Here is a 25,941-nt window from a genome sequence, read left to right on the forward strand (position 1 = left end):
AGAACGACGATGACCTGGAGGACTGAGAATGTTCACAAATACATTCAAATATATATATAATATATATATAATATATTTATAGATCTGATCAGTAACATATATATCAATATATATATTTATATGATCAGTAACATGTAATATATTTATAGATCTGATCAGTAACATATATATATACAGTATATGTATTTATATGATCAGTAACATGTAATATATTTATAGATCTGATCAGTAACATATATATACAGTATATATATTTATATGATCAGTAACATGTAATATATTTATAGATCTGATCAGTAACATATATATATACAGTATATATATTTTTATGATCAGTAACATGTAATATATTTATAGATCTGATCAGTAACATATATATACAGTATATATATTTTTATGATCAGTAACATGTAATATATTTATCGATCTGATCAGTAACATATATATACAGTATATGTATTTATATGATCAGTAACATGTAATATATTTATAGATCTGATCAGTAACATATATGTCAATATATATATATATATATTTATATGATCAGTAACATGTAATATATTTATAGATCTGATCAGTAACATATATGTACAGTATATATATATATTTATATGTTCAGTAACATGTAATATATTTATAGATCTGAGCCTCTTAACATCCTGAATGTTGGTTGAGCTGGTTGTGACGTCACCATCCATTCCCAACTGAAGGTTCAGTTCACACAGAGCCAGAATTTGTTGTTCTCCTAGGAAATATTATGGTGTTGCATCTGCTGTGTAAGCAGCACACACACACACGCACGCACACACACACACGCACGCACACACACACACACACACGCACGCACGCACACACACACACACGCACACACACACACACACACACACTCTACAGCACAGCAGACAGACACTGGTGACCATAAACAACAGCAAAGGACAGTTGACTCAGGTTCTTATTTCATTTCAGCTCAGCGAGTGTTTCACTGTTGTTGGAATGTTGTCTTCTTTAATTCACAAATCAAACTGAGACCAAAATGGAACTGGGACTCAGAAGTCACAGTGTGAACCAAACTGCTCCTTCAAAATTAATTCATTGTCCACTTGTGATAGTTTCCATCCGTTATTGAGGAGAAAAAACAAAAACGATGAGAAGAAGTTGATTGGTGCATGTTGACGACATGTCTGTTGTTCTCCAAGTCATACATGTAGTTAATTTAACCTGTTAAAACAACTATTGATCGATTCTGACTCACAGATGAAGCCACCCTGCTGTCCAACAATTAAAATGAGCCCTTCAACAGCTGGAGCATTGAAGATGAACCAGTTTATGTATCAGTAACCAACATGTTTATTCATATTCATCTCTTCATCTCTCTGTCCTCATGCAGGTGCCTTGGGAGAGGTGATGATGTTGCAGGGGTCAGAGGTCAGTGGTGGCTCCAGCTTCTCTCCTCTGGTGGTGGTGGAACTGGCCTCAGACACCAAGGAGGAGGCCATTGCATGGCTGCTGGGCAGGATAAGAGACCGCCAACAGGACGGAGGTATGCAGGCTGCCTGCTGTGTGGTCGGTTCACTGGTACATGTTTGTGTCATACGGCCATGAGGTAACCAGGAAGTTGGCATATCAGGTATTAGTGCACCAACAGGAGGTTGGCACACGAGGCTTGAAGTATTATTTGCAGACCAACAGGAAGTGGTCATCCCCTGGTTCCTCCACTAACAGGAAGTTGTCATCTCCTGGTTCCTCCAACAACAGGAAGTGGTCATCTCCTGGTTCCTCCCCCAGCAGCCAATAGGATCGCTCCATGTGATTGTGGTGATTGAACCAGTAAATCAGCTCTGGTGAACAGAAGTTGATGATCTTACAGGTTCAGTTCATCAAGATCATCTTCACTAACGAACCCTCTGATGATGCTGGAAGCCTGGATGCTACGGTTAGCAGTGCTAAGCTAACGTTAGCCTATGAAGGAACTAAACCAGGGTCACATGACTTCAAGGTCACCACCACTAAGCTTCAGGCTTCTTGTGTTTCCTCTGATGACCTTTAATGACCTCCATGACCTCTGTAGGCTCCTTCAGACTCTTGTTAGCAACCCAGGTTTTTAAGACTTTCCACCACTCCAACATCCACCGGTCTGGTGTTTACTGGTGGATCTGATGTAGAACTGAACCTCCAACATCCACCAGTCTGGTGTTTACTGGTGGTTCTGATGTAGAACTGAACCTCCAACGTCCACCGGTCTGGTGTTACTGGTGGATCTGATGTAGAACTGAACCTCCAACGTCCGCCAGTCTGGTGTTTACTGGTGGATCTGATGTAGAACTGAACCTCCAACGTCCGCCAGTCTGGTGTTTACTGGTGGATCTGATGTAGAACTGAACCTCCACCATCCACCGGTCTGGTGTTTACTGGTGGATCTGATGTAGGACTGAACCTCTGACATCCACCAGTCTAGTGTTTACTGGTGGATCTGATGTAGACCTGAACCTCCAACATCCACAGTCTGGTGTTTACTGGTGGATCTGATGTAGACCTGAACCTCCAACATCCACCAGTCTGGTGTTTACTGGTGGATCTGATGTAGACCTGAACCTCTGACATCCTCCAGTCTAGTGTTTACTGGTGGATCTGATGTAGACCTGAACCTCCACCATCCACCAGTCTGGTGTTTACTGGTGGATCTGATGTAGGACTGAACCTCTGACATCCACCAGTCTAGTGTTTACTGGTGGATCTGATGTAGACCTGAACCTCCAACATCCACAGTCTGGTGTTTACTGGAGGATCTGATGTAGAACTGAACCTCCACTATCCACCGGTCTGGTGTTTACTGGTGGATCTGATGTAGACCTGAACCTCCACCATCCTCCAGTCTGGTGTTTACTGGTGGATCTGATATAGAACTGAACCTCCAACATCCACCAGTCTGGTGTTTACTGGTGGATCTGATATAGAACTGAACTTCCAACATCCACCAGTCTGGTGTTTACTAGTGGATCTGATGTAGAACTGAACCTCCAACATCCATCAGTCTAGTATTTACTGGTGGATCTGATGTAGAACTGAACCTCCACCATCCACCGGTCTAGTGTTTACTGGTGGATCTGATGTAGACCTGAACCTCCAACATCCACCGGTCTGGTGTTTACTGGTGGATCTGATGTAGACCTGAACCTCCAACATCCATCAGTCTAGTGTTTACTGGAGGATCTGATGTAGAACTGAACCTCCACCATCCACCGGTCTAGTGTTTACTGGTGGATCTGATGTAGAACTGAACCTCCACCATCCATCAGTCTGGTGTTTACTGGTGGATCTGATGTAGAACTGAACCTCCAACATCCACGGTCTGGTGTTTACTGGTGGATCTGATGTAGACCTGAACCTCCAACATCCACGGTCTGGTGTTTACTGGTGGATCTGATGTAGACCTGAACCTCCAACATCCACCAGTCTGGTGTTTACTGGTGGATCTGATGTAGACCTGAACCTCCAACATCCACCAGTCTGGTGTTTACTGGTGGATTTGATGTAGACCTGAACCTCCGACATCCTCCAGTCTAGTGTTTACTGGTGGATCTGATGTAGACCTGAACCTCCAACATCCACGGTCTGGTGTTTACTGGAGGATCTGATGTAGAACTGAACCTCCACTATCCACTGGTCTGGTGTTTACTGGTGGATCTGATGTAGACCTGAACCTCCACCATCCTCCAGTCTGGTGTTTACTGGTGAATCTGATATAGAACTGAACCTCCAACATCCACCAGCCTGGTGTTTACTGGTGGATCTGATGTAGAACTGAACTTCCAACATCCACCAGTCTGGTGTTTACTGGTGGATCTGATGTAGAACTGAACCTCCAACATCCACCAGTCTGGTGTTTACTGGTGGATCTGATGTAGAACTGAACCTGATTTCATGTATTTCACCATCAACTCGTTGACTCGGCGACTCAGCAGTTCCTGCCTATTTGCGAGTGCCAGGACTCATTCCAGCGTCCTGCTGTATGTGGTCCTCCAGGTGCGGAGCTGCTGGTGGAGCAGCTGGGCCTGGGGCTCGGGGGTCAGGAGAAGGAGAACCCCAACATGTTTCTGGTGGGGGCGTCCAGGCAGAGGCTGCTCGCTGGTGCTGAGGACGTGGGTCTCTTCAAAGAGTTCGCCGATGGATCTATGAGGACCTTCACCTGCGCCAACAAACACAACTTCAGAAACTTTCATGGTGAGTTCAAGTCCTGCGGGACGGCTTGTCAGCTGTCTAAAGACCACAGGTGTTGGAGATTTTTCTGGCTGTGGAAACGTGTGCTCAGACTTTGGTACCCTGAGGCTGTGTTGGTGTTTTTTCTGCTATTCGTACATCTCAGTTTGTTTAAATGTTCATCACATTTGGAAGTGATTGGGTTCTTTCTGAAACAGGCTGAGATAAGCGATCCTTTTTGAGGTATCGGTTACAACTGGAATTTTAAGGCTTGTCTATCAGTGGTATTACGGTAGGGCTGCACAAGAGGTTCACTGCAGTTCGATCTGGACTCACGTCACCACTGATGCTGCGTCACTGAGCTGACCCAACATGTGTAACCTGATGCTGTGTCTCTACAGGCGACGGCGACGGCTTCCTCAGCATGGCCGAGTGTCAGTACATCATCAAACATGAGCTGGACACACTACGAGCCAAAGATGAGACTCACGTACCAGGACACAGCCAGGCCAAGCTCTACCCCGGCAAGTCCATCAGTGAGTGGGCCGACCAGTGCTAATGACCAGCAGTAGGTGTGGGTCACATGTCAGGATATACCAGAAGGACCATATATGGTGCCTTTACCATCCATCAGAGGTGCTGCGTTGTGGCCATGAGGTCTTTATTTAGGGTTAGGAAAAGTTCAGCCGTTGTTTTATTATTCAACGATCAGAATTATTCTCCCAGCAGGAGGAAGAGCAGCTTCAGCTGGGGATGTGCAGCTATGGTGGGACACTTTCTTTGCAGTAGTGAAGCTTTTAAGTTGCCAGATAAGAAGGCAGAACTCTGCCTCCACCTCGCTCCCTCCTCGTCTCCTCCACCTCCTCGGATGCGTCTGAACCTCCGGCTCTTTGTTGTGCTCTCGGTGGCGGCAGTATGGAAACAATAAATTCTCTATATGCCCTGAAATATTTCTGCAGGAGATTAGGAAACAATTAACTTGCTGTGGAGATAGAGGGCCTCCGTTCAGCTTATGTGTCTGACGAACAGCGTTAAAGCAGAATGTAATCATTCTCTACAAATGATGCAGTCCGTAACTGACAGATGAAGTGATAGAGCTTTCAAGCACTTGTATTTAATGTGAGACAATGGAAATTACCGCTGCAGACGGGGCAACGTGTACAATGGGCAGACGCCCAGCTATTGTCTGTGTCCTTGATTTAGAAAATCCAGCTCCGTGTTTATGTCGTGAGTCGTGACAAAGAAAAGGAAGAAGCTAAATATTGTGTGAGGACGTGACCAAAGTTGCTTCACTGGTGGCAGAAATCTAACAACAAGAAGATGCTGATGTACTTGTTGGTATTTGAGTTCGCAGAATGCAGTCCAAGGGAATCCTTATCCAGATCTTCCCTCTCCATGAGAAGGAGGAACTGAAGAGACTCTCCTTTTCCTGGTACAAAAAGGTGAAGCTGTCCTTTCAGCCTCTTGGTAAGTGGCAGAATCATCGCTCACTCTGATAACCTTGGGAGGAAAAGGCCCATATCTCTGCATTCATATCTGGAAATATCCCTCCTCTTCTCAGCCTAGGTGGAGGAACTCTTTTTCTTTGTCTAGACCTCCGCCCTCACAGTAACTGACTGAATCTCCCTGTCCTCTCTGCAGATGACATCAGGCACTACTTTGGGGAGGGTCAGGCCCTCTACTTCGGCTTCCTGGAGTACTTCACCTTAGCGCTGCTGCCCATTGCTCTCATCGGGGTGCCTTACTATCTCTTTGACTGGGACAATTATGACAAATATGTCATCTTTGCTGTTTTCAACGTGATCTGGTGCACTGTCATCCTGGAGGTAACACTCCTTCTACTGCTACCTACTGCTGACACTACGACCCCTTACCTTAGAAACACAATCCCTCCGAATGGTGCAGCTCCACTCTGTGCAAACTGAGTGGTGAGAGAATCTGCACTCGTTCATGGTCTGTTGGATGAGACGGTTTTGGTGCACAAAGCAGGCTGGGAGAGCTGTAGCCCAGGACGCTTCTAGTCCAGTCTAATCTCTAGGAAGTGGTCACGCTCACGGGTCTGAATCCTGTCGATGACACCAAGACAGAAATAGATCCGCTGATCCAGGGGATCGACCATGCAATACTCACCTTTCACCTGTCAAAGTTCCAGTGAGAAATGAATGTCACTCGTTTCGCACGCGGTCCCTCTCAGCCCTCAGAGTGAACTCAGACCCGTGAGTGTGCGTCTATGTGACCACACCTGACACTCCAGATGAGCTCAGGGACCTCGAGGTGAAGGGTTAAGTATTGTGGGCCTCTAGACAGATGCGCTCAGAAATGGCAAGTGTAGCCGCGACCATCTTGTTCAAGGGAAAATTACCCATAATCCAAAGCAGTGAAGGTCTCAGGTTCCCGATAGTGTGAACAGGACAAGACTGAGGCTCCGTCTGAGCTGAAGTGAACCAGCGCTGAGTCCGCTTTCAGGACCAGTTTTCTCTGACTGATCTGACCTGAACTGGTGGTTTGATTGATGTCTTGGTCACGGGGAGACCTGCTGAAACCCGCTGTCAGGGTGTTTCCATGGCAGCGACTGGAAGTGAGCCCCTGCTGGCAAACAGTCACAGTGAATAGACGCGAGCGTGAGAAACACTTCTCCTCTCGTTTGAACACATCCTGGTGCTGGAATCTGCTTGGGAGATAAAGTGTGTGACTCTCTCCTCCCCAGCTGTGGAAGCGCTGCAGCGCCTCACTCGCCTATGGCTGGGGCACGCTGAGCAGGAAGAAGGCGTTTGAAGAGCCTCGGCCCGGTTTCCATGGCGTTCTCGGGTTCAACCCCGTGACAGGACGTGAGGAGCCTCTCTACCCCAACGCCAAGAGGCAGCTGCGTATCTACCTGGTGTCCCTGCCCTTCGTCCTGCTCTGCCTCTACCTGTCCCTCTACATCATGATGATCTACTTTCAGATGGAGGGGTGGGCGCTGATGGTCTACGATCAGGACCCCACATTCTGGACAGGAATACTGGTGTTCATCCCCAGCATCATCTACGCGGTGGTCATCGAGGTCATGAACCTGATCTACAGATACGCCGCAGAGTTCCTCACTGAGTGGGGTGAGTCTGGGGGGCTTCTTTTTCAGTCGTTCCCAGCCGCTCCTAATCTGGGGCCGTGTTCTCCAACATTTTGAAATTCACTGCAACAGCCTGGAGGACTGATGTGGAACTGAGCGTGTACACAGAAGTACTTCATCTGTGGCCCGTCTACTCACCCTGGATTATATTCGGGTATTCTCTGGATTCCTGCCAGCAAGGCCGTCTCTGCTGAACAGGACTGGACCGGTGCAGGAATTATGTGGCCTCTGATTGCTTTTTCGGCACCGGTGCTTAATCTCGCCCCACATCCCGACCTGCAGCTCTGTAGGATGTATTTTTCTTTCTTATTCGTGGTACTTCATCTTTTTGTGGTACCTGAGAGAGTTTGTGAGCCTCTGGGATCTTCAGTTTCTGGGGATGCTTTGGGTGTGCAGCTTTTTAATCGGTAAATCTGAAGCGGTGGCTCTGCCCCGCGCTTGTGACCTGCCTCTCTGTCCCTTCTTGGTTGTGATTTGATTTAATTCTCTCTGAAAGGTGATGATCAACAAAACCGCGTTAGCACCGCCATTTTTTAAGCATTTTTCAGATTTTATTCCTTATTTTGGAACCTTTAAAGTGTGAGATTTTCTTCCTCTTTTTGGATTGATTAGTCTTTGGCTGTTGTAGGACACAGATGTCCGACCCGTCTGCAACCATAAATAATGATTCCTGTTAGGCGAATTGTTGCTGTTCACGTATTTGTAGATATTTAAACTGATATACTTGCAGTACTTGTCAAGGTAGAATTGACGCATTTTGATTCAATGAGGGGTGATGCTTCCTCTGTGTCCTGTTGTAGAGAACCACAGGCTGGAGTCGTCATATCAGAATCACCTGGTCCTCAAGGTCTTAGTTGTGAGTATGAATGAGTTTTGTTTCGTTTTTTTTTCTAAACCGAAGGAGTGACGTCTCACCTTCTCCCCTCAGTTCAACTTCTTCAACTGTTTCGCGTCACTGTTCTACATCGCCTTCGTCATGCAGGACATGGTGCTGCTCAGACAGGTCGGTCCTCCTCCACCTTCATCTTCTGCTCCTCTCTTCTGAACACATCCGTCATTACAGAGCTGACGACACGATAGGTTCACGCAGACCTGACGTCATTTCCTGCGCTCCTCTCTGTTATTGTGTGCGTCCAGAGTCTGGCCACCTTGTTGATCACCAGTCAGATCTTGAATCAGTTCATGGAGGCCTTCCTGCCCTACTGGCTGCAGCGGAGACGCAACAAGAAGATGATCCACAAAGTCCAGAGGAGAAGAACCCTGGAGGACAAGGAGTTCCCTCTGGTCCAGCAGGTCCAGCTGGAGGCCGAAATGACCACCTACTTGGTAGCCACATCTGCACCTTCACTTTCAGAAGGAAAATGAAAGAACAGAACACCTGTCAGAATGTTCTGAGTGTGCATCTCTCTCCCCCTCTCCCTCTCTCCCCCCTCCCTGCCACCTCTCCTCCTCTCTCCCCCCTCTCTCCCCCTCTCCTCTCTCTCCCCCTCTCTCTCCCTCTCGCTCCCCCCCACCACCTCTCCCCCTCTCCCTCTCTCTCCCCCTGTCCCCCTCTCCCTACCACCTCTCCCCCTCTCCCTCTCTCTCCCCGTCCCCCTCTCCCTACCACCTCTCTCCCCTCTCCCCCCTCTCCTCCTCTCTCCCCATCCCCCTCTCCCTACCACCTCTCTCCCCTCTCCCCCGTCTCCTCCTCTCCCCCCCCCCTCTCTCCCCCTCTCCTCTCTCTCCCTCTCGCTCCCCCCTCCCTACCACCTCTCCCCCCTCTCTCTCCCCTCTCCCCCCTCTCCCTACCACCTCTCCCCCTCTCCCTCTCTCTCCCCCTGTCCCCCTCTCCCTACCACCTCTCTCCCCTCTCCCCCCTCTCTCCCCCCTCTCCCTACCACCTCTCCCCCTCTCCCTCTCTCTCCCCCTGTCCCCCCTCTCCCTCTCTCTCCCTCCCTCTCTCTCTCTCCCCCTGTCCCCCCTCTCCCTCTCTCTCAGGGCACCTTTGATGACTACCTGGAACTGTTCCTGCTGTTCGGTTATGTCAGTCTGTTCTCCTGCGTCTACCCTCTGGCTGCCGTCCTGGTGGTGTTGAACAACGTCACAGAGGTTTATTCTGATGCCTTCAAGATGTGCTGGGTGTTCAAGCGGCCTTTCTCTGACCCAGCAGCCAACATAGGAGTCTGGCAGGTGAGCCATACGGGGGACAGCCATAGCAGAGTCTGGGCAGGCAACATTTAAAGACCATAACTTGATACTTGTTAAAACTGTGGTTTAACGTCCATGAATGAAGGAACCCCCTTTACATCCACGTTCCTGTCAAACTAATTCACACAGGGCTCCCTAAGCTCTTCATAAATATCTCTGCAACTCACATTTTATGGAGTTTTCCAATTTTGTGCCGATGTTGACTTTGAGAAATAAGTAACTATTATGGCTGTGATAACCAAAACTCCAGCATCAATTATGAAGCAACTGAAACGTTGAGTTCTGACAGGTCGTACGCAGCAGCAGGTCTCTCACCAGGCGGTTCTTACTCACAGAACGACGTTAGCTTCAAGCTAAGTACGCCTGGCTGGATCTGTCTGCACTCTGGAGTCACAAAGAAGTGAAAAACTTCTTTGTGAGTTCAAGACACACGTTTGTGAGAACTTGACTTTTCTGAGTAAAGCATCATGTAGAAAGATGGCATTCAGCCGTCAGGCTGTGAGTTAGACTCCATCCGCCATGTTGTTAGCACAGTTCAGGACAGTAGTATACCCATCGTTCTAACAAGCCAGAAGCTGTGTAACTCGGTCCGACGCGCCTGGCCGCTAACAGCCGTGCTTGTTCTCTGTGTGCTCAGCTGGCCTTTGAAGCCATGAGCGTGATGGCGGTTGTGACCAACTGTGCACTGATCGGCATGTCTCCACAAGTCAAGACGTACTTCGCGGAGTCCGACATGCAGCTCATACTGTGGACCGTAGCTATTGAGGTAAAAAATATACACAAACCCACTATCATGTTTCACATCTCAACACAAACACAGAACCTGTGTCAGAAACCTCTCTGTCCGTCTAAGACTCATTCTCTCTGCGTCCATCTGTCCCATCCTGCGAGTTGAGTTTGAAGTCAGGGGTCAGAGGTCAGAGTATCCAGACTCGATGGCTTTGATTCTGTCTGTCTGCCTCTATGCGAAGTGTCCACGCCATCAGTTGAAGTCAGTTTACACCAAAGATTCTGTCTCCATGAGTTGCAGCGGTGTAAAACTGTCTAAACTAGCAGGTCTCAGGACGCTGGAAACACCTGTGAACTCCGGTGTCAACAGGACACGGGTGTTGTGTCACGTCACCTTCTTCACCCAAACTAACACCCAGGATCACCAGCACCAGGAAGTCTACACTGACACGGGTGTGTCCAGCTCCAAGCAGAAGAGACTTTCATTGAGCTCCATTCCTCCCCCTGGGCTCGTGTGACGGCCTCCCTCCTGCAGTGAGCTGAGGGAGACTTTGCTCACTAGATGGAGTCAGAGACCAAACGAGCTCCACACAAATCTGAGCAGTAGAGTGAGCTAGAGAGGACAACAGGCAGAGTGTGGGACCTGTCACTGTTGGTGTCTGGGGGGGGGCAGTGTGTGGAGGTGTTACATAAGGTCACATGACCACCGGCCAAATATTTGTGTGTTTCTGTCACTTTAACAAGCCCCTGAGGTTAAGTTGACTCTATGTTGCTGCTGAGACATAAACTAGGTCACATCGATCATCCGCATGTTTGACTGAGTACGAGGTCTGCACTCAGGGAGCTGCACGGTACCGCCCTCTCACGTCTGGGAGCAACTCGTGATTGTGATTGTGTGATTGACTTCCTTTCCTCAAGTGTTCAGGCTAACACACGTCCCAGTAACTGGAGGCCCTGCGGTCACTGCTGTTGTTGTAGTACTGACAAGTCGACTGCTGAATGAGGCTCACCTGTTTTATCTTGACTAATTCGAAACCCAATCAATTCATCAATAAACACATCTTCATTTTAAGAAACCTCGCTGGTGAACAGACAACACAACAACCAACTGCTGTAAGCCCCATAAACCTGGGTTGCTAACAAGAGTCTGAAGGAGCCTGCAGAGGTCATGGAGGTCATTAAAGGTCATCAGGGGATACACAAGAAGCCTGAAGCTTAGTGGTGGTGACCTTGAGGTCATGTGACCCTGGTGTAGTTCCTTCATAGGCTAACGTTAGCTTAGCACTGCTAACCATAGCATCCAGGCTTCCAGCATCGTCAGAGGGTTCGTTAGTGAAGATGATCTTGATGAACTAAACCTGTAAGATCATCAACTTCTGTTCACCAGAGCTGATTTACTGGCTCACTCACCACAGGCCTTGGGCCGTCTGCCAGCAGACAGGTTTGCTTGGTTGTCTTCCTGGTTTGTTCTGTGCTGTGTGAGACGAGTGAGCTGCTGCTAACTGCTCTGCTGACTGGTCCGAAGCTAGAAGTGCTTCCCGTGTGGTTTGTCAGACTGACACATTCAAATGAGCGCCATCCAGTCGTAGAGGAAATTGAGAAAACCACATGACCTGCCATGTGGAAGGACAGACAACAGGGATCACATGACTCTGCAATGACAATTCACTGGAACGCAGAGCAGTGACGACGGGACGTATACAGCCATGGTTACTATAGAAACCTGACACGTGACTACGTTTCTGCTGACTCAAGTGTGAGGTGGCTGGTTGTTGTGGACCGGCAGCAGGGAACTACGCTGACTCACAGAATGGTGAACATCCTACCAGGTTTCCTCTGACGCATCAGACATGGAGTCTCTTGGTGACGGCAGAAGTGACACGCGTGATCTTCAGTCAGCAGGGCCTCTGCGTCTCCACCAGGGAGGTTCGCTCACTGATGTGCAGCTGGTTGCTAAGTGCTGGACTTCATCGTCTTATTCTCAGGTTGATCAGTGTCTGAATTCTGCAGATGATGAATGATAGTAGAGTGAACGGGGGGGGGGCACATCCAGGCTGCTGCCTCCTCAGCTTGTGGCAGCACAGATTGAGGCTTCACAGTCCTCAGTTTGACATAACTTTATTGAAAACCCAAAGCATAATGGAGGAAGGTCACAAAGGTCACCGGCGGCGTCGTCCTGCAGACTCAAATCTCTCTTATCAGTTTTTCATGGTCAGAAGTGACAGATGCACCATTTCAGAGGCACTGGACTGCTGCTTGGCTTTGTCTCCCAGGCTGCAGCAGATACAGACCTCCACCAGCTCCACACGCTCCCCACAGCTACGCTCCGATTGGTTTAATGCTCCACCCACAACACACCTAGAATTCATCAAGAGAGTCCGTACCATCCCCTTTGCTTTGTTAAGTGCCCCCCGGTGTTAGCAGGGTAGCTTGCTACCTCTCCTCCATCCTGGTCCTCTCCAGACTGAAATGAACCTGACTTCCTGCTCGCTGGCCTAAAGTGAGATGTTCCCGCTTTGTTAGTCTCACCTGATGAGGCGAGGTGAGGCACCGTCCTCCTCCTGTCTGGTGTGTGTGTGTGTGTGTGTGTGTGTGTGTGTGTGTTGTGAACCTGAGTCAGCCATTCCTTCCTGTTACCATCCAGCACATTAGAGCAGGCAATTGCAGATGGACAAGAAGAATAATAAGATAGAGTTTGTTCCGTTCAAACGGACATCTGGATCCCATCACATTCATGATGTCAGACAAATCAGGAGTAATGGTCAGACCTTCCAGTCTCCACCGGCGTCCCGCCTTGTGCTGCTGAAGACAGAAATATAAATTAGACTTGGAAGCACGAGCACTCAACCAAGTGCTGTTTACTCGGCACTTTCAATCAACTTGACAAGCCCCTGAGATCAGGGATTTCTTAGTTAGCGGACGAGCTGCTGTGCTGAGTGAGAGAACTTCTCAAGGCTGATTTGTACTCATGCTCTGTCAGTGCATCTGAAGGGAAGTGGTAATTTGTGTAAATTCAGCTGCCCACTTGTGATGGGATCAGTCGGCACGCAGGTGCATGCAGGTCTGGACACACCTCAGGTCTGGACACACCTCAGGTCTGAACACACCTCAGGTCTGGACACACCTCAGGTCTGGACACACCTCAGGTCTGGACACACCTCAGGTCTGAACACACCTCAGGTCTGGACACACCTCAGGTCTGGACACACCTCAGGTCTGAACACACCTCAGGTCTGGACACACCTCAGGTCTGGACACACCTCAGGTCTGGACACACCTCAGGTCTGGACACACCTCAGGTCTGGACACACCTCAGGTCTGGACACACCTCAGGTCTGAACACACCTCAGGTCTGAACACGCCTCAGGTCTGAACACCACCCATGTGAAGCAGGACCCGAGGTCCCTTTGCCAGCTTCGCTATTGCTAACTTAGCCGTTGCTAACGTGACAGTTGCTCAAAACACAGTTAAGAATGAGGACAGAACATGAAGAAAGAGCTGGTGAGCGGATGCCTGATGCCAGAGCACAGAATGCACAGACTCATTTGTACGGGCGAATTTAGGAAAAGTGAATGTGTGGTGTGCGCTGAGTCCTCCTGGCCCCCCCCGGCCCCCCGGCCCCTCCTGCTGGTTGAATCTGTCGCGTGTGGCATTTCATATTAAAACATTTCTTTCTTTTCCTGCACTCATCACCAGCTGAGACAGCGATCACAGTACGAGTAAATCTCATTCGTCTATCTCTCAGCACCGTAATTCCACGAGTTTCACCACCGTGTGTGTGTGATGGAGGGCTCAGCCGTTTGGAAAGGAAACCTAATTGCAATTTTTCTAAATTTCCTCTTGAAATGAACGGAGCTCCTCTACTTCTGTGACGGACAGCGGACCTCCTGTGGTATTTTGAGGGCATCGGTTCTGCTCCTTTACTTTTCTCGGGCCTCATGTTGCTGCAGTACAGTTACAAGTGTTTCCTCATGACATTCCTGGTGAATCTGACATGGCAAACTGGTGCAGATCCACCAGTGAGAACTGTTCTCGCATAACGTTCAGTTTCAGGTGGTCGGTCACGAATGGAAGCAGCCATAAATATTCATGTCTCCTGAAACATCCCTCTCAGTCCGCCACTCTGCACCACTTCTCCAAACTAAAGTGTCACCACTTGATCATTTGTCTGGGGAGTTCGATGAGGCCGAAGCTCGTTGTTGGGCAAGATTGGGCTTCTCGCCTGCTCTCACGATTCCTTACTGTACATCTGCAGCCGACGTGAGTCCATTACTGTGATGAGATGAGTCAGAGCTGCTGATGGCAGCTGGCAGCTGTCCAGATGGACTGGTGTGTGTGTGTGTGTGTGTGTGTGTGTGTGTGTGTGTGTGTGTGTGTGTGTGTGTGTGTGTGTGTTTGCTCAGCATACATATTGGCGAGTGTGTTCCCCACAGTCTTCATGGGAAATCATGCTGGTTCAGTGGCGAGCAGATGAGCCCTGAGGAGAACATTTACCAGCAGTAATGATGGAAGGTGGCGGTCTTCTGACCTCTTATGTAATCCAGATGTTCATCCAGCACCTGAACCAATCACACTTATCATCAAACATGACTATGGAAAATTTGGAAAAAGTAACAGTTAAACTTTCCCCTCAGGCGAGCGGCGGGCCGACACCGGTGTCAGGTATCGGTCCGATGTGAGGCGCACATACCGGCGCTCATGGAACGACTGTGGTACCATGTGACAGCAGCTTGACAGTCGCATCTTTGGTGAGGGGCACAAGTCTGAAGATGTTTGTGAGAAGAAGGCAAATTCTGCTGCGCTAAGTTGTCAAGAGGAGTGAAAACAAACTGCTTCTACACAAACAGTTTGCTCTTGCTAGTGCTAGCAGCAGGAAACGGCACCATCCTCCTGGAGGCAGCCGGAGACAGCCGTCCAGCAGGATTCCACGTCCTCCCAGAGTGCTGGAGTGACTCCCAGCCGTCCCTACGTCACACACTCCATGCGAGCTCTGCTGCACGACTTTAGAGAAAAGTGCATCAGCAGCCTGTTGCGGGGTATTACTAAGTACTTGTATCAGTACTCTGGATCCACAGGTACCCAAATTCAAGTATTCATACTGGGTCTGAAAAAGTGGTACCAAGCCTCCCTCCCTCAGGCTGCCTGTTACATCATGTATCCGTTCATCATTTGTGTCTGATGGCGTTCCCCTCCTCTCTCCCCTCTGCCCTGCTGGGGGGACACAACCCTATAAAGCTGTAATCACCTCAGTCTCTCTCTCAGACTTGTTTTCCTTCCAGCTTTCTGATGAAGAGGATTCGAACAAGAGCTGAAAGAGCCTGAAGTCTGATCCTGTGTTGCTGTGCCTGTGTTTCAGCACGGGCTGCTGGCCTTCAAGTTCATCCTGACCTACCTCATCCCAGATGTTCCCAAACACATCCAGATCAAACTGGCCCGCCTGGAGTTCGAGTCCCTGGAGGCCCTCAAGAAAAAGGTAAAACCACCTGAGTGCGTTTGGATCACATTTGGTTCTTTCTCTCTTATTTATAACGTCCGCACAAACAAAAACAGCTGGCGAACAAGTTCACCATATCAGTTTCACTCTCCCCTCCATGTCTGCCTGCATCACGTGGCCTGTCTACCTGCATCACGTGACCTGTCTACCTGCATCACGTGACCCCGTCAGCTGGGTTTGCGAGATCATGTTTCAGTGATGGCTCTTTGTCTTCTTACTCAGGGTTTCCCTCCTGTCTAGATTCTTGCTTGTGTTGTAAGTCGTTTTGGACAAAAGCGTCTGACGAATGGAATTATTGAATTGTAGTCAGGTCAGTTTTATTTGTCCAGCGCCAAATCCCAACCAAAGTTCTGTCCTGACTCTGTCCAAGTAGAGCAGGTCCAGCACCTCCCTCCTTCAATGAACCTCCACCCAACAATTCTCCATCAGCAGCACATCCTGCAACAGCAGCCACCAGAACCTTCCTTTACCAGGCAGGAAGGTGGAGCAGATCCAGGATCAGTGGGGACGGAGAGAGAGCAGGAGAGCAGGACAGAGACAAAGACAGAGAATGGAGGAAGACAGAGAGACAGAAGGAAAGAGAGGGACAGAGATAAAGAGAGAGAGAAAGGAGGAGAGACTGATGGACAGAGACAAAGACAGAGAATGGAGGAAGACAGAGAGACAGAAGGAAAGAGAGGGACAGAGATAAAGAGAGAGAGAAAGGAGGAGAGACTGATGGACAGAGACAAAGACAGAGAATGGAGGAGGACAGAGAGACAGAAGGAAAGAGAGGGACAGAGATAAAAAGAGAGAGACAGGAGGAGAGACTGATGGACAGAGACAAAGACAGAATGGAGGAAGACAGAGAGACAGAAGGAGAGAGAGGGACAGAGATAAAGAGGGAGAGACAGGAGGAGAGACTGATGGACAGACGGGGACGTGTAGAAACTGATGGAACCTGTTATCAGATCGCACCAGCGGACACATTTCTACTGTCACAGTAGCAACACACAACTAGAACACATACACACACACATTTTGTTTTGACTCCCATTTTTCATGAGTTCAAGTCAAAGAGCTGAGATGTCACACACACACACACACACATACACTCTCAAACTCACAAACACTCCCACACTCACTCAACCACCTTCACACCCTCACACACACTTACACATACACACTCTCATACACTCACACACTGTCTCACACTCACAGTTTCTTTCTGACAGCTAGCATTTCCAAATGTGTTAAAATTCCTGTTAGTGAGAGTTTCACCTCCACCTGACAGGTGTGACTGACAGCAGGATGATTGACAGGTGAGTGTTGGACACTCCCACATGTTCATTTCTATCAGACAACGCAACGCCTCTAATGTCACCAGTTTGGCCTCCAAACTGCAGGAATGTCCATCAAAGCGGTTTCCCAGGAAATAATCTTGATTTCACTTCCATAAGTTGTCTTTTCTGAGAATTTGGCAGTGGCATCACCACGCCAACCCAGGACCGCCACGCTGGGCTTCTCCACCTGTGAGACGGTCTGAGAAATATGGGAGTAAAAAACACTTGCAGCTCGACTGAATGGTGGAACAGTTTGTTGATGCCTGGAACGTGACCGACCCAGGCACCCTGCACTTGGGGTGCATGGTCTTTGCAATGTTTGGACGCGGATGAATGAATCCATGCTAGCTGCTAGCAGCTAGCTGACAGTTCCCTTCCTGATATTTGGCAGCACGTTCTCCCGGGCCGTCTCCTGGCGAGTGTCAGAGCCGTCTCCAGCAGATTGGATCCTGCTCTGATTGAATTACAGAAAATGGATCAAAACAAGCAGCGTTGTGAGGGCCTGAGCCCTGGCCTGAATCCCAGGGTGTCCTGGTCCAGTGTGGAGGCCTTGTAGTTTAGGAGTTAGAAGCCTGAGTCTGATCAGAGAGTGAGAGCAGAGCTGAGAGCTGGCTCTTTAAGAACCCCTCCCCCACTGCTCTGTCTTTGATCTGTGCTAGAGTGAGAGCAGAGCTGAGAGCTGGCCCTTTAAGAACCCCTCCCCCACTGCTCTGTCTTTGATCTGTGCTAGAGTGAGAGCAGAGCTGAGAGCTGGCCCTTTAAGAACCCCTCCCCCACTGCTCTGTCTTTGATCTGTGCTAGAGTGAGAGCAGAGCTGAGAGCTCGCCCTTTAAGAACCCCTCCCCCACTGCTCTGTCTTTGATCTGTGCTAGAGTGAGAGCAGAGCTGAGAGCTCGCCCTTTAAGAACCCCTCCCCCACTGTTCTGTCTTTGATCTGTGCTAGAGTGAGAGCAGAGCTGAGAGCTGGCCCTTTAAGAACCCCTCCCCCACTGTTCTGTCTTTGATCTGTGCTAGAGTGAGAGCAGAGCTGAGAGCTGGCCCTTTAAGAACCCCTCCCCCACTGTTCTGTCTTTGATCTGTGCTAGAGTGAGAGCAGAGCTGAGAGCTGGCCCTTTAAGAACCCCTCCCCCACTGTTCTGTCTTTGATCTGTGCTAGAGTGAGAGCAGAGCTGAGAGCTGGCCCTTTAAGAACCCCTCCCCCACTGCTCTGTCTTTGATCTGTGCTTGAGTGAGAGCAGAGCTGAGAGCTGGCCCTTTAAGAACCCCTCCCCCACTGCTCTGTCTTTGATCTGTGCTAGAGTGAGAGCAGAGCTGAGAGCCGGCCCTTTAAGAATCCCTCCCCCACTGCTCTGTCTTTGATCTGTGCTTGAGTGAGAGCAGAGCTGAGAGCCGGCCCTTTAAGAACCCCTCCCCCACTGCTCTGTCTCTGATCTGTGCTAGAGTGAGAGCAGAGCTGAGAGCCGGCCCTTTAAGAACCCCTCCCCCACTGCTCTGTCTTTGATCTGTGCTAGAGTGGAGAGCAGAGCTGAGAGCCGCCCCTTTAAGAACCCCTCCCCCACTGCTCTGTCTTTGATCTGTGCTAGAGTGGAGAGCAGAGCTGAGAGCCGGCCCTTTAAGAACCCCTCCCCCACTGCTCTGTCTTTGATCTGTGCTAGAGTGAGAGCAGAGCTGAGAGCTGGCCCTTTAAGAACCCCTCCCCACTGCTCTGTCTTTGATCTGTGCTAGAGTGGAGAGCAGAGCTGAGAGCTGGCCCTTTAAGAACCCCTCCCCACTGCTCTGTCTTTGATCTGTGCTAGAGTGAGAGCAGAGCTGAGAGCTGGCCCTTTAAGAACCCCTCCCCACTGCTCTGTCTTTGATCTGTGCTAGAGTGAGAGCAGAGCTGAGAGCTGGCCCTTTAAGAACCCCTCCCCCACTGCTCTGTCTCTGATCTGTGCTAGAGTGAGAGCAGAGCTGAGAGCTGGCCCTTTAAGAACCCCTCCCCCACTGCTCTGTCTCTGATCTGTGCTAGAGTGAGAGCAGAGCTGAGAGCTGGCCCTTTAAGAACCACTCCCCCACTGCTCTGTCTCTGATCTGTGCTAGAGTGAGAGCAGAGCTGAGAGCTCGCCCTTTAAGAACCCCTCCCCACTGCTCTGTCTTTGATCTGTGCTAGAGTGAGAGCAGAGCTGAGAGCTGGCCCTTTAAGAACCCCTCCCCACTGCTCTGTCTTTGATCTGTGCTAGAGTGAGAGCAGAGCTGAGAGCTGGCCCTTTAAGAACCCCTCCCCCACTGCTCTGTCTTTGATCTGTGCTAGAGTGAGAGCAGAGCTGAGAGCTGGCCCTTTAAGAACCCCTCCCCCACTGCTCTGTCTTTGATCTGTGCTAGAGTGGAGAGAGAGGAGGAGCACCAGGACTGGAGTGGGACAAGAGGAAGAAGTCGGCATACGCTGGTCCAGAGGGACACAGAACACCATGTTCTTGTAGGGGTTTTTGTCAGGAATGCAGTGGTGTGGTTGGTAGAGCTGTGGGATGGATGGTGTAGACATGAGAAGCGTTTGTTTGACAGTATGAACCCTAAGAGGACACCGTCTCCCCATAGACTTCCATTGGAAGCTGAAACGTGTCTCCCCCACTTTGACGGCTTGTAAAATCCAAACCCAGTAATTCAGATAAAAACTTTTAATAACTTTTAATCAGCACATTTGGGAGAGAAATGTGTGAAAGTTTGGAAGCGATAGCATTAACGGCCTTGGAGGAGATAGATTTTGTTCGGGGAGTAAAAAAAGTCCTCATTTTGACAGTTTTGTCCAATTTGTGGACATTCTGTTGGAGACAGGTGAGGGGTCAGAGTGTAGGAATTGTTCATCTTGATGAGACGAGTCCAATGGTGTTGGTCCCATGTCTGTGGGGCATTCATGGGAGGAGTTATAGCGCTGAAAATTATAAAAAATTATCTTTTAGTTGTGTGGCTCCCTAGGTGGCGCTATAGACTTTTGTGGTGTTTTTTTGTAGATTAGTGAATGTTTAGCCAGACCAGAAAAGTGTGGTGAATTTCAGTGAATTTCATGCATGTTCAGGGGGTGAAATTAGATGATGCTCATACTGGGCGCTCATTGACAGCAAGAACAGTCCAGGACCAGGTTTTGAATGGTGTGGATGTGAAAACCGGCTCCAGGCCGTCTGGCCCAGCTGCCTCATGGGTGTTGGGGGGGGGGGGGACACTGGTTAGTGGGTGTTTGTAGTGTTTTTATGATGATAGGGCCTGAGCCTGGTACTTCAGGCTCAGGCCCTAATAGTGGGCTGCACGGTGGAGCAGTGGTCCTCCCTGTGGCCCCCCAGCAAGAAGGTTCCGGGTTCGAGCCCCAGCTGCAGCACGGGGTCTTTCTGGGTGAGTCTCCATGTTCTCCCTGTTCCTGCTGGGTTCTCTCTGGTACTCCGGCTTCCTCCCACAGTCCAAAGACATCAGTTTGGGGACGAGGCTGATTGATTCTCTAAATTGACCGTAGGTGTGAATGTGAGTGTGAATGGTTGTTCGTCTCTCTATGTTGGCCTTGCGATGGACTGGTGACCTGTCCAGGGTGAACCCCGCCTCTCGCCCGTTGATGCTGGGATAGGCTCCACCCCCACCACCCTTAATAGAAAGGAATAAGCGGAAGACAATGGATGGATGGAATGGATCAAAACAATGGCAGACAAATGACTGTCAGCGACTCTTAAACGCTGACCTGTTGAGTTCCTAACCAGCGGCTACGATGAGTCAGCAGTGCTGATGGCTTCCTCCTCCTGCCCCACCTCAGGCTCAGTTGGCTGGGTTCAGCTCCTGCCTGAGGAACTCTTCGTTTCTCTCCTCTTTTAGTAAAATAGGATCGGTCCAGAACCTGGCTGTTGTCGAGCCAGGAAGACGATGACATCATCATCATCACTGGATGACTTTGGAGCCGCTGTTTTTCCTTTAGTCCATAAAAGTGAGAGGAATGCGTGTTGCAGCTGTCTCAACACGGCATTCCTACTTTGATGCAGTGGCTGACGTGCGGCGTCCGCGTGTGTCAAGTCGAGTCAGTTTTATTTATATGGCGCCAAATCACAATAAAGTTATCTCATGACACTTTCCACTTTACTTTAATCGTGAACGTTAAATCCTTCCTCGTCTTCCACTCCTGAGCGTCCCGCGCGCCGCTCGCCAAACTGCCAAGCTCCTGTGATTTTGCCGGAATGTTCAATAAAGGTTCCTGAGAGGAGGACAGGCAGGTTGTGTTCATTTCCCTGGGGCGTACCATGTTTGATGAATGGGGTGACCAGTGTTCCTCTGGTTTCTTGGCTCTGCAGCGACAGCTCCATGGAGGGTGAGTAGCTGTGTGAGAACTGTTGAGTCATCATTAATCATTAATAAGGAGAACTTAAATGGGTTTGTGGTGAATCTGCGCCCTAACACACGTCCCTGTGTGACAGGTGGGTTTATGACTGGGATCATCACTAAAACCAGATGGTTTTTCATTTTTCACTCTGATAACAAAGATTAAGACTGCAGCAGGACGGCATGGGCATGACTCAGAAGGGTGTGGCACGCATGACTCAGCACATCCACTTGGGTTGGAGTTCACCTCCAATAAGAGGAGCCACTGGTTTGACTAACCATCAAGACTTAATCCTCATATTCGTCTTAATTTACCCTCTGTGGTGCAAGACAGTGTGACCCTGATGACCTTTACACTCTTTGTAGCAACTTTGGTGTTAGCAGCTCTTAGCCATGTGGAGTCGTAGTAGTGAATGGAGCCAGAAGTAAGGACCGGCTCAGCTCCAGGACCCTGAGCGGAGACCCTGACTCCCATCGTCCCCCTGCTGTGTGTCGTGGCACAAACCCAGCCAGGTGGACACCTGACAGACGGGGAAACACCTGTCCAGCGTCTGATCAGAAGTTGGTTACATCAGGATGAGCTCGGCATCAGCAAGGGGGTACTGGCTCCGTGGTGCTGGTCTCCTAGAATGTGCTCATCAAGTCTGCTGAACCAGAGTGCAGAGGACCCAGGTGGACCTCCACTGTGGCAGCTACCAGTCTGCCAGGGCACCCACGGAGAACCTCACAGTCAACACTGCCAGGCAGTCGCCCCAAAGGCCAGCACCAGGGTGGGGGGGTGGTCACCTGGGGCACTGGCTCTGTCTGGGGTTGGAGTCCTGGTCTGAGCACGCTTGTCCTCACCTGACAAGAGGACTTCTCGTTGTATTCATACATGAACCAACGTTGGTCGACTGTGTGACCTGAATACCATCAATCACGCTGACCTCGTAAACCGAGGGTTCCGTTTTTGGTCCCGTCCATTTCTGTACGCGCTGCCTTGGTGACTTCATTCCTTCCTGCGCCGCTCAGTTCCTTCTGGATCAGTGACACGCAGGTCTACAGAATCTCCCTCTCAAACCAGATGGGGGAGAGCATGTAAAACTACATCCTTAAAAACGGGACGATGGACAACTTCCGTCAGCTTCACCATGTTTGGTCCAAGCTCGTCCTCGCCGTCACGGCTGTCCAGTGTCAGCCCGCTGACCTCCAGTCAGCTGTGGTCTGACTTGGACTCTCCCTCCGTCAGAGTCTCTCCCCACTGTCTCACATCAGGGTGTGGACCGTAACACGTTTACCTGTTCCAGCCTGTTCCAGGAGGACCAGATGTCTAGTCATGGTGATGTCACCAACCCCTGAGCAGGTTTGTCATTCACTGAGCTGGAGGTCATTCACACGCCTCACACATCTTGACTGTCGCTGCGCCCTGCACACACGTCCTTGGTGGACAGAACGACTCTGAACTGGTTCTGGGACCGTCCCACGTGGGTTAGCTTCAGACGCCTGGATCACACCTGTGTCATCTGAATCACTCTCAGGCTCCTCCAGGTGAACCCTGGTATCACCCCGGAGTCTGGGCCAGCTGCCGTCTACTGCTGGAGGGTTTCAGCCCCCCCACGTCCCTGGTCCATAAGCTGGCATCAGACCTGCAGCCAGGCTGAGCCTCCGATTGAAAAGTGATTCTGCCCAAATGAGCGTCTCTAGATGTGGGCGTGGCCTGTCATTCCTTCTTCTTCATGGCCAAAATATCAGGATTCTGTGTTTCTGTGTGATCCAGAGTCCAGTCCACCAGCCAGCTAGATCCAAGCTAACAGACGTATACACACACACACACAGTCTCTCTCTCTCCCTCTCTCCCCCCCTGCACCCTTCTGTGGACTGAGTGTGTTCTGTCTCTGCTGTGTGTTTCAGAAAATGCTGGAAGCCTCGGAGCTCAGTAAGAGCCTCCAGTGAGGAGCCCAGGAGAGACTGCAGATACTGACCCGGACCCTCGATGGCGGCGGCGTGCAGCAGTCGCTCCATCACACCAACACTCGCTCTTCGCATGCGCAGACGGATGACAGATTAAAGGACAACCCTGATTTAGTGAGTGACAGGTGTGAGAGCTGTGTGAACGACCACGGCGATCATCCAGACTCAGACGAGAGGAACATCTGTAGGAAGAGTTGACCTTTGACCTCATGGGCCGATAACACCAGGGCCTCGGTTTCGTGTTTCCTGTAATTTGTCATCCGTCTGTATGTAGCAACACCACTGTTGTTTCTTTGTGTCTGTTTGTTATTATGTGCAATATCCTGACTGCGTTCAGGGCGTCAGAGTTTACAGCGGCGGAGGAACCACAGAGCTGATGTACCAAAGTGTTGTGGACCGGAAGGTTCTACTGTAAGAGGCCAATCACAGAACGATGCTGTACACTTGTTCTCCTGCCGCAGGTCTTCTGTTATTTAGCTTTGGGCAGGATGTTTAGATGAAAGGTGGCGGCGGCGGCGGCGACTTCATCACTGACTGACATCATCTTTCACTACGCTGATTATAATGTCTACGGAGGACGGAACTTCCTTCATACATGCAGGAATGACAGACCCAGAAGATCAACATTCAGATGAAGAAGAAAATCTTGAACGATGCACGGAAAAAGAAAACTGACTAAACGTTTTATTTCACACGTTTCTCATTGATCTGTTCTTTTCTTCTCACATTTACTGAGGTTTATTTCGAGGTTACACTTTTTTAGTTTTTATGCATGTGCTTGTTTATTTATTTACAATTTTTCCTTGTATTTTACCAAAGTTGCGCCTCTATCACCCTCCGTCAGCCGTATTTCCACGAGAGCGCTGAAGATCTTTAGGTTGTTGTGTTTTTGCAAGTTTACGAATGTGCAGTTCAGCAAGTAATCAGTAGTAATTCAAATCAATGATGTAGTATTGATTAGTATTGGTTTACGATGGGTTAGTATTGGTTCGTATTGGTAAAGAGAGAAAAGAACATTTCCAAGAATCAACATTAGGAAACTTTCGGGAAACAAAGAAACCAAATGAGCAGAACAAAAGATCCGTTAGGAAATCACTGTGTGAACAAATGCGCAGCGGCTCAATAATCGACTGCGTTAAATCACTGTTTCTTCTTCTATGCTTTTTTTTTAACCCCGTGTGTTTTTGATAACGGAGACTTCTGCTTCGAGTGCACTCATGATTATGGTGGTTGTCGTCCTCCGGCGTCCCACGTCTGGCTTTGCTTTGGCGTCCTTGTGATAGTTGTGATCCCGTGGTTACGGTGGCACCTTCAGGTCTCTGCCGGGATGCCGGGCCTAGAGGAACCCGATGCCTGAGACCAGCCTAAGCTACACCCCCGGTGCCTTGCAGTCAGGGTCTGCTTATCTGCTCTCCAACTAATCTGCTGTTCCTGAATGGACTGAACCTGGTGTGGGACTCAGCTGAGTCCTGGGAGGCTCCATGTATATCAACAATAAAGCTGCAAGGAAGAAGCATGTGTGTGTGTGTGTGTGTTCTTGTACTTGCTACACATTGAGGACTAGAAAACGTATTTAACCAACAGAGTGAGGACATTAAAATGTCTCTGTTGGTCCTCACTTCTTCAAAGGCCCGTTTGAAGGTCAAGACTTGGTTTTAGGGTCGAGGTTAGGGTCAGGCAGTCAGTTGAGATGGTTAGGGTTGGGGGAGGGGCTAGGGAATGTATGACACCAATGAAAGTCCTAACAATGATACAAGTACAAGAGTGTGTGTGTGTGTGAGAGGCGCAGGTGATTCACGGTGTCTGTCGATCCTGCAGGAGGCTGCTTGAGGCTCCCCAGTGTTGGTGTGAGTTCATGATTCCGAGACATGATGAGACCACGTGGTCTGGAGGCTTCGGGGTCAAATCATCCTCGGTAGCCCCCACACACCCTCAGAGACCTGGACCTGCGCTCACAGCAGCTGGGGGGCTCACCACATCTTCATTGAGGCTGACCAGATTAAAGGTTATTCCTGTCATGTAATCTGGGCCGGCAGCGTGCAGGACGACCCTAATCCTGACAACGTGATCGAAAAAAGCGGTTCTGAAATGCACAGCTGAGAACCAGCATGGGCGTGATTGGCGCCTCCAGTTGTCAGGGTTAAAGTCTGTCCTGGGGGACTTTGACCACCCAGGTCATCTCCCCCCACCAGCATGGATGATCCTCCATGTTGATTCTTACCCATAAATCTGTGCAGCAGCTCGGAGCATCAGGGCCAAACAAAGATGGAACTCCTGAGGACTTCTCCTTGTCCTCCCTGAAGGTCTGAACCAGACTTCAGGGCCGTGGCGGAGTTGCTTCAGCCTGCTGGACTGAAGCTGTACTGTAAAGTGCGTGACTCTTCAGGGCAGCTCACGCGCGCTGCAGTGGCTCTTTAGACGCCACCAGTGGCGAGAGGCCAACTCTGCGAACGCACACGGCAGCTCCCGTCTTCACACTCCTGATATTTGGGTCCCATCATGCTGAGCTGGAGACTTCCAGTCCAGGTTTCTCAGGCTTCACTCCCTTTGTCCCATTTTAAGTCCCTTTGGACTAAAATGACAGGAACATTGTGAAACAAGCTAACGCCAGCGTATTTTAG

General features: G+C 49.7%; 1 protein-coding gene across 1 annotated transcript in view; it reads left to right on the forward strand.

The window, feature by feature from the left end:
- Positions 1-24,826, forward strand: part of ano10a (anoctamin 10a) — a 27,249-nt gene extending 2,423 nt beyond the window's left edge. Inside the window, exons 2-14 of the mRNA XM_086219255.1 lie at positions 1,388-1,540; positions 4,024-4,221; positions 4,599-4,733; positions 5,545-5,664; positions 5,839-6,023; positions 6,905-7,289; positions 8,107-8,162; positions 8,235-8,309; positions 8,444-8,632; positions 9,287-9,478; positions 10,134-10,262; positions 15,582-15,698; positions 23,261-24,826. Of these exons, the coding sequence (XP_086075381.1) occupies positions 1,405-1,540; positions 4,024-4,221; positions 4,599-4,733; positions 5,545-5,664; positions 5,839-6,023; positions 6,905-7,289; positions 8,107-8,162; positions 8,235-8,309; positions 8,444-8,632; positions 9,287-9,478; positions 10,134-10,262; positions 15,582-15,698; positions 23,261-23,302 (1,959 nt within the window). The 5' untranslated portion in view covers positions 1,388-1,404 and the 3' untranslated portion in view covers positions 23,303-24,826. The remainder of the gene's footprint in view (positions 1-1,387; positions 1,541-4,023; positions 4,222-4,598; positions 4,734-5,544; positions 5,665-5,838; positions 6,024-6,904; positions 7,290-8,106; positions 8,163-8,234; positions 8,310-8,443; positions 8,633-9,286; positions 9,479-10,133; positions 10,263-15,581; positions 15,699-23,260) is intronic.
- The last annotated feature ends 1,115 nt before the right edge of the window (positions 24,827-25,941 follow it).

Source organism: Aulostomus chinensis, chromosome 11, assembly GCF_037954235.1.
Source record: "Aulostomus chinensis isolate RoL2024-O1b breed Wild chromosome 11, RoL_Achi_v1.0, whole genome shotgun sequence".
Taxonomy (NCBI): domain Eukaryota; kingdom Metazoa; phylum Chordata; class Actinopteri; order Syngnathiformes; family Aulostomidae; genus Aulostomus; species Aulostomus chinensis.